Source organism: Euleptes europaea, chromosome 1, assembly GCF_029931775.1.
Source record: "Euleptes europaea isolate rEulEur1 chromosome 1, rEulEur1.hap1, whole genome shotgun sequence".
In the NCBI taxonomy this organism is placed as follows: Eukaryota; Metazoa; Chordata; class Lepidosauria; order Squamata; family Sphaerodactylidae; genus Euleptes; species Euleptes europaea.
Window position 1 is genome coordinate 7,762,003 of NC_079312.1, and position 8,650 is coordinate 7,770,652.

At 42.6% G+C, this 8,650-nt stretch overlaps 1 protein-coding gene across 1 annotated transcript; it reads left to right on the forward strand.

The window, feature by feature from the left end:
• The first annotated feature begins 1,538 nt into the window (after positions 1-1,538).
• Positions 1,539-3,143, forward strand: LOC130479955 (zinc finger protein OZF-like). Its single transcript, XM_056852351.1, has 2 exons — positions 1,539-2,107; positions 2,192-3,143. Exons 1-2 carry the CDS (start codon positions 1,539-1,541, stop codon positions 3,141-3,143), a joined length of 1,521 nt encoding a protein of 506 aa, XP_056708329.1.
• Positions 3,144-8,650: the final 5,507 nt, after the last annotated feature.

Consider the following 8,650-nt stretch of genomic DNA (forward strand, 5'->3'; position numbering starts at 1 on the left):
ATTTTGGTGCTATGAATGTTTTGGTGTTTTTCTTAAGCTTTATCTTGATTTTCGATATTACCAATTCATGATCTGTACCACAGTCGGCTCCTGGTTTTGTTTTGGCCGAGAGAATAGAGCTTCTCCATCTTCTGCTTCAATTACATAATCTATTTGATTTCTATACTGGCTGTCTGGTGATGTCCATGTATACAACATTTGATTCTGCTTCATTTCCTACTTTTGCGTTCCCATCATTTATGATTATCAGCATAACTTGTTTAGGTGTTCCATCAATTTCTTCCTGAACACTGGCATAAAAACGTTCAATTTCTTCCTCATCAGCATCTGTAGTTGGGGCATAAACTTGAATGATGCTTATGTTGATAGGCTTTCCCTGAAGTCTGATTGATATTATTCAGTCAGACTTTGCATTGTAGCTCCTGACTGCCTTTGCTACATCTTGCCTCACTATTAAAGCAACTCTGTTTCTTCTCTTTTTGTCATTCCCTGAATAAAACACTTTGTAATTTTCTGATTGAAAATGTCCTAATCCAGTCCACTTTAATTCACTTACTCCCAGGACGGAAATGTCCATACGTTCCATTTCTTGTTTAACAATTTCAAGCTTACCCTGATTCATGCTTCTCACATTCCATGTTCCTATTATATGCATCAAACAGCTTCGGACTTTCCTTTTGCATCTATTCACGTCAACCACTGAACATCCTTTCGGCTTTAGTCCAATCGCATCATTAAGAACAGCTCTACTCGTACTTGTCCTCTGCTCTACTCCAATAGCCGATTGAGTGCCATCCGACCTGGGGGTCCCATCTTCCAGCACTATATCTTTTTTCATTTTGGATTGTCTCATCATAGGGTTTTCAAGGTAAAGGTTGGTCAGAAGTGGTTTACCAGTGCCTTCTTCTGCGCAGTACTAACCAGGGATAGCCGTAGTGGCACTGCCGTTGTCTACGAAAGATCCTCCGCCGGTGTCACCTTCCACTACTGCTGCTGCCCAGTAGCTAACCTTCAGGGATTCCTCTGCCCCCATCCCCATTGGAACTGCCTGTTCTCTTTTGCGGATGTGGCCATTGATCCCTTAAGGGGGTGGATGCATCTTCGTCTGGTGTCTCAGCTGTGACCATTCCATCTTGAGTGCCTCTGCTAGGAATTTAGTCTCTTGATAGAGTCTAGACCCCTTACACTATTGCTCTCAGCTTCCCTGACACACACAAACCCCCTCACCACGTTAAGGTGTGCATCCAGAAGGGGGCATCACCTCCTACCTGATCCTTTTTATAATTGGAGATGTCAGCTACTGAACTTGGGATCTTTTGCATGCAAAGCTCTACCCCCAAACCATGGACTCACTCTGTGGTTCACTCAGCACTGTACATGCAGATCAATAAGGCCTATTTAGTATGCAGCAGAATCTGCTTCCAGTCTTTCCCACTCCAAAACTGAACAAGGCAGCTGATCAGGTCCCTTCCTTGATTTCATGCTTCATCTCGCTTTGGTCTTACTAGTTTTCTGTCTTTATTCTAGCAGGTGAGAATATGAATAAGGGAGAACTCTTTGGGGCGTCACCGCAAAATTTCAGATGTAAAGAAGAGCCTTGGCAGAATAGGAAAGCTAAAGGAAAACAGAAGAGGAGGAAGAATGAATCGCTTGCTTCTCAACATGGTTTCTCCAAAGACATCCCAACTCAAGAGAAAATGGATAAAGGGCAAGAAAGGAACAATTGTGCTCTGTGTGGGAAAACCTTTGCTCATAGGGCAGGCCTTTATGCTCACTGGAAAACCCACACAGGGGAGAAACGATTTAAATGTTTGGAGTGTGGGAAGAGCTTCTATGAGAGCACAAAACTAATAAGACACGAAAGGACTCACACAGGGGAGAAACCATATACATGTTCAGAGTGTGGAAAGAGTTTCAGTAACAGCGCTTACCTCACTACACATCGAAGATTCCACACAGGAGAGAAACCATACAAATGTTCTGAGTGTGGAAAGAACTTCAGCATGAGAACAAGCCTTACTTCACATCAAAGAATTCACACAGGGGAGAAACCCTTTAAATGCTTGGAGTGTGGAAAGTGCTTCCGTCGAGGTGACCTCCTTACCTTGCATCAAAGAATTCACAGAGGAGATAAACTGTTTACGTGCTTAAAGTGTGGAAAGACCTTTTGTGAGAAATTAAGCTACAAAAGTCACCAGAAAACTCACACAGGGGAAAAACCATTTAAATGCACGGAGTGTGGAAAGAGTTTCAGTCAGAGCTCCCAGGTTAAATCACATCAAAGAATCCACACAGGGGAGACACCATATAAATGCCTGAAGTGTGGAAAGAGCTTCAAGTGGAGTACACACCTTACTTCCCATGAACGAATCCACACTGGAGAGAAACCTTATAAGTGCTCAGACTGTCACAAGGGCTTTTGTGAAAAATCAAGCCTTAAGAAACATCTGAGAACTCACACAGGAGAGAAACCGTATAAATGCTTGGAGTGTAGCAAGAGCTTTTGTGACAAATCAAGCCTTAAGAAACATCAGAGGATTCACACAGGAGAGAAGCCGTACAAATGTGTAGTCTGTGGGAAAACCTTCAGTGCAAGCACAAGCCTTACTTCCCATCAGAGAATTCACACTGGAGAAAAACCATATCAGTGCATGGAGTGTGGGAAAAGCTTCAGGGCAAGTACAAGCCTTACTTCACATAAAAGAGTTCACACAGGGGAGAGACCATATCAATGCATGGAGTGTGGAAAAAGTTTTGGTGAGAAATCCAGCCTTAAGAAACATCAAAGAATTCACACAGGGGAGAAACCGTATAAATGCAAAGACTGTGGAAAGAGCTTCAGTATGAGCACAAGCCTAACTTCTCATCAGAGAATACACACAGGAGAGAAACCATACAAATGTTCAGAGTGTGGGAAAAGTTTCTGCCGGGGTGATCTCCTTACTTTACATCTAAGGAATCACACAGGGGAGAAACCATTTAAATGCCTGGAGTGTGGGAAAAGCTTCAGTCAAAGTGGAGGCCTTACGTCTCATCAAATAATTCATACAGGGGAGAAACCTTTTGAATGCTCAGAATGTGGAAAGTGCTTTCGATGGCGTGCACAGCTTGTTTCGCATCAGAGAGCGCATACTTGTGAATAACTATACAGAAGTTCAATTAGTATAGGAAGCTTCCATAATAGTTTCTATTTTCTCTCAAAGTAAATGTTTGTATTTATTACTGAGCTCAAAGAAGGACTTAGCTAAGCAGTTGACATCATCATCCTGTTTTATTTGATATTGGGCTTCCATATAGCAAAAGTATCTGCTCCATTGAAAATTTGTTCCATGTCACAGTCTGTGCCTGAGATTTGAGGCTGAGAGTAAAAGATTTTGGAGGACCATTTTATCTTGGTTCCCAGGAAGTCTGATCAGGATAAATTAATATTACTCCTGGCAGATAGGGATAAATTTATTACTTTCTGAATGGCATGGTTGTTGCTGCCGTCATAAAGATAAAAGATAACGATGAAACATGCTAATGTAGGTATGGTTGACCTGCAAACCAACTGCTCCACTCTGGGTCATTACCTATTTGGATTTTAAGGTGGTTTTATTTTGAGGTATTTCAAATGATTGTTTTAATTTTTCCTATGAAAATGTCTGGAAATTTGTAGTGTTCATTTTGATGGAATCGTTGATGCAATAAAGATAAACTTACCAAAATCATAAGTAGTAAGGACCATCATCTTGGGGTTTTTTTGCCTGTGAGGTAGGCTATGCTGAGTTTGACTGGCCCAAGGTCAATCGCTGAGGTTTGTCTGTGATCTTCTGTGCAGTCCCACATTGGCAAAGAACGAACTGCCTGCACAGAAGACATCTTGACGAACAGCAGTTACAGGTAAGTGCAACTCTGTTTTTCTGTTTAAATGTGGATTATGTCACATCTCCTCATTGCTGGTCTGGCACAAACTGTTTCATCAGACTTGATCCTTGAAGACCTTAGATAAAATGTTCCCCGTCATTTATTTATTTTATTCAATTTGTACCCTGCCATCTGTCATGAGCAGGGGAGTCCCTCTCTTAATGGTGATTCCTGATATGAAATACACATACATGATCTTAAACAGAAAAGTGAGTGTGCTTTTCACCTAAGACCCATTGATTTATCCATCTGTAAACTTGATCCAGTAGTTGAGTAAAACCAATAAAATGAATAATTAAGGCTGCATTCCTTTACACTCTTACCTGAGGAGAGGAGCCATGGCTCAGTGGCAGAGCATCTATCATGGTGGCATGCAGAACATTCCAGGTTCAGTTCCTGGGATCTCCAGGTAAAAAAAGGATCAGATGATAGATGATGTGAAAGACCTCTACCTGAGACCCTGGAAAGCTGCTGCCAGTCTGAGTAGACAATCCTGACCTTGATGGACCAATGCTCTGAAAGCCATAAAAACACATATATAACATATCCCAGAAAATGCTTCAGGTGGACAGCAGTGTTAGTCTGCAGTAGTGGAACAAAATTTGAGTCCAGAAGCACCTTAGGGACCAACATTTCCCATGGTATAAGCTGTCATGAGTCAAAAGCTCACATAATCAGATACAGAACAAAAGGAAATTGAATCCAGACAAGATGGAGATACTGATTGCTTCTCTAGGCAGGGGCCACCACTTAAAGAAGCAGGTTTTCAGTTTTCAGGAAGCTTTTAGATCTGGATGCCTAAGTCCCACCCATGGCTCAAAGCGTCTTTTGACACCTTCAGATGATGTATGAGCAGAGCCCCTTCCTGGAGTGACACAGCCCGGCTGTGGGAATCCATGGTCCGGTCACATTAGCAGGGGGACTAAGGAAAGGGCTAAAGCTCAATGGTAGAGATTCTGCTTTGCATGTAGAAGGTGCCAGGTTCAATCCCCAGCATCTCTGGTTACAATTACCAGTTAAGTAGGTGATTTGATAGCTGCCTGAGACCCTGGAGAGCCACAGCCAGTCTGGGTAGACAGTACTGAACTTGATGGATCGATAGTCTGATTCTGTAGAAGGCAGATTCATGTGTTCACATCCAGGCCTGATTTCTGCAATGCGCTCTCTTTGCAAACCTCTCAGAAACTCCAGCTTTTCCAAAATGCTACAGTAAGGAAGGGAGGACTAAGGCATGGCACACTGAGCCAGCTTGGTGTAGTGGTTAAGAGCAGTGGTTTGGAGCAGTAGAGTCTGATCTGGAGAATTGTGTTTGATTCCCCACTCCTACACATGAGCGGCAGGGGCTAATCTGGTGGACTGGATTTGTTTCCCCACTCCTACACATGAAGCCAGCTGGGTGACCTTGGGCTAGTCACACTCTCTCAGCCCCACCTACCTCACAGGGTGTCTGTTGAGGGGAGGGGAAGGTAAGGTTTGATTTTCCCTTAAGTGGCAGAGAAAGTCGGCATATAAAAACCAACTCTTCTTCTTCTTAACCTCCTTAAGTCAAAAAACTCCAACGTATCATGTCTAGTTATATAAACATTTTAGAGATCGATATTTGCAGATTGGTAAAATAATGAGGGAATCAACAAATCCTACTCTTGAACTAGCCTTACTCAATCTATTTATCAATGAACATACTGAAAACGATAAACCCTTATTAACTTTTTATTAGTTGCAACTAAAGTGTTTATTGCCCATTGTTGGAAAAATGCCAAAGGGGTTTCCCTAGATAGATACCATGATAAATTAAGGAATGTAGAGTGGCACTGGAATGTTTAATAAACCAGATTAGATTAATTCAGGGGAGGAAAAAGAAAGATGACTTTAAGACGATTTGGAATAGTTTTACAATTTATTTAACAAAATTTCAAGAGCATAGCTCATTAAATAATTTTATTAAATGGTTGGAGGGCCTTACATGAAAACTTTGAATAAGGTGTTGAATAGTTATACCAGAGGATAAACATTTTTTCTTCTCTTTTTAAAAAAAGAAATGAATATATAAAGCACACATACCCTCTTCCCTTTTTTTGTTGTGTGTGTGTTTATTTTTTCTTTACTATAACTTGATGGTATCATCTTTTATATCGGATGTGAGATTACTATATGGTTCTTTTGTTTGTCTCGTATAGTTGATTTTTTGTTCTGTGTGTGTGTGTGTGAATTACAATAATTTAAAAAGCACTCCAAAGTACAGAACAATATAACTAGATTTGTTTAGCTAAACACACAGGTGTAACAGAGAACAGAAACTTGCAGAGGATGAGGTCTTTGAATTAAATAACCAGTTCTTGCTTGATTCTGTTGTGATGAACAAAGTTCAATTTTTCCAGTCTACCAAACACCAGAGACTTCCAATGTGGTCCTCTTGCTTTAAGGAACAAACTGGATATCACAGAAGCCAGGACTCAGCTTGCAAGTGACAGCCTTCTACAAGGTGATAAGAGCCCTGGAACTCTTTTCCTAGCAAACAGACTCTCCCTCTGCCAACTTCCATTAATAACAACCCGGAGCTGGTGATAGGATAACCCCTTTTAATGACCAAACGAGTTACAAAATAGTTAACAAACTTGTAGAAAATCAGACAGGCAGGTGTCATTATTAAACTAAACTAGCAAAGGCAGGTGTTTTTAAGCAACGTGGGATATGTCACAGTCATTTCAGAATTAAAGCAAACATTTTTTTTCCCCACAGGTCATGCGATTGCATGTATGGAAGCAGAGCATAGGGTGTAGGGATGTGGAAGAGCAGCCTGCGTTACAAGTCTGTAATAGGACTACCGGCTCTGGGTTGGGAAAGACCTGGAAATTTTGCGGGGCAGATCCTAGGGAGGCGAGGGACTTCAATTGGTATAATGTCACCTTCCAACTTAGCCATTTTCTCCAAGGGAACTTATCTCCGTGGTCTGGAGCCCAGCCTTAATTCTGGGAGACCTCCAGCCCTACTAGAAAACCCGAAAAAATAGAATCCACCCCGCACACACTGTCCCCTCTTGCACTTCAACTTTCCCTTTCCCCCTCGTTTTATTGCAACTCCCTTCCTGCCCAAATGCATTTTAAGCTCATCAGGTTTTGGGGGCGGAGAGAGGGCTGCTGCTCTTGCAGCTGCTGGCCTGCGTGGGAAAATCCCCGGCTCCTTTCCCACGGGGGGGGGGGCGAGGCAGGAAGGTCTCCGCGGCTCCTGATTGCCTCCCTTTGCAGGACGGCAGCTTCCCAGCCCAGGGGAAAGCCCTGCTTGGCCAGAGCTTTTGCGTTGGGTGCTCTGATGGTTGAAACAGGCGAGTTCAAAGTGCCTAGAGAGGAAGGAAACTGGGGGCGAAGGGGTGTTAATTGCAGGCCCCCCTTCCTGCTCCAGCCCCTTTCTCATTCTGCAGGTACCTGGGAACGGGAGCTGTGGAGGTTGCAGTTGGAAAGCCTGTTTGGAGACACAGAGTTTTAAGGTGCAATGGGGTGGGTGGGGGTGTCTTTCTTAGGGGGAGGAGGAATTAAAGCGAAAGAGAGATGGAAATGGGGCGGTGGAGGATGCCAATCGAGTGCAGTCTGATGAAAACCAGCATGGCACGTGTGTTTGCACAATATAGCTTTGTTTGTTTGGAAAATGAACTGATCAGATTAGATTAGCAGCAAACCAAGGGAGTGCAGTTCTTTTTTATGGTGTTCAAAAACTATATCTCTTTTTGGCAGTCTAAAATAAACCTTTTCCCCAGTCTTTATTTAGTCCCAGAATTTTAGGAAAACAGGCGTAATTTACATAATGTAAATGATGTGCTTGCAGCTGCAAATAACTGACTGTTTTACATTTTAGTAACTGCAAGCATTTTAATTTTTTTGTTTCTTAATTTAAAAAAAATTGTGATCTGTCTTTGGATTTGTCCTTATTTTGTTGCATTTTGTTAATGTGTAGTTATGTGTATCTGTTGTGTGACTTATTTATTATTTTCATTTTCACTGGGACCAAAGACAAATTACAAGCATGACAAAACATTTTTTCCAGTCAGTCAATAAATGGATTACAACATTCAATGATGTCAGTGAATCACTGAAAAAATTACAAGATATGATATTGTTTGAATCTGTAGATGTCTGCATAGCCACTATCAGAAATGTGAGGCTGGACTGAATGGTCTGATCCAGCCGAGGCCTCTTTTTCTCTTCTAGAAAAATGCCTTGCTTCAAATTGCACCGTCCTTGTTTGTGTCCTCCTCCAGGGTGATCTGCTCTCTGGCAGTTAGGGAAAGCCAACAGCCTCCATATAACCATCTCTTCTTTGGACAGAGACCCAGTGAGGGGGAACATGTCTGAGGGAGCCAAGTACTGAACTGTTTTGGCATTCATCAGCAGAAGGGGGCTGACGGACTTTGGGCCAGTTGCGCCCTGTCAGTCTGGCCCACCTCCCAGGATTGTTGTGAGGAGAGAATGGAGGACGAGAGAACAATAGCAGCCACTTTGGGTCCCTGTTGGGGGAAAACGCAAAGTGTAAACAAATAAAGATGAATTTGTATCCCTCACAGGCAGTGGAAGCGATTCAGAGCCAGGTTCCAGATCATCTCTTCTTTGGGGCAGAGTGGAAACACTTAGGATGCAGCCAGCTCAGGTAAGGGATGAAGATCAGGAACAGCTTGGTGCTTCCTTTGAATGCAGGGCTGGAAGGGAACCATTTCTGGGTGTTTTGTAATTTGCAGCCTTCTTCTCTTGGTAAG

Bases quoted from the DNA above. Each gene is read 5' to 3' on its own strand.
- LOC130479955 (XM_056852351.1), top strand. From the start codon at position 1,539: ATGAATAAGGGAGAACTCTTTGGGGCGTCACCGCAAAATTTCAGATGT. The intron at 2,108-2,191 runs GCATCAAAGAAT...AAGCTACAAAAG, and splicing joins CGAGGTGACCTCCTTACCTT to TCACCAGAAAACTCACACAG.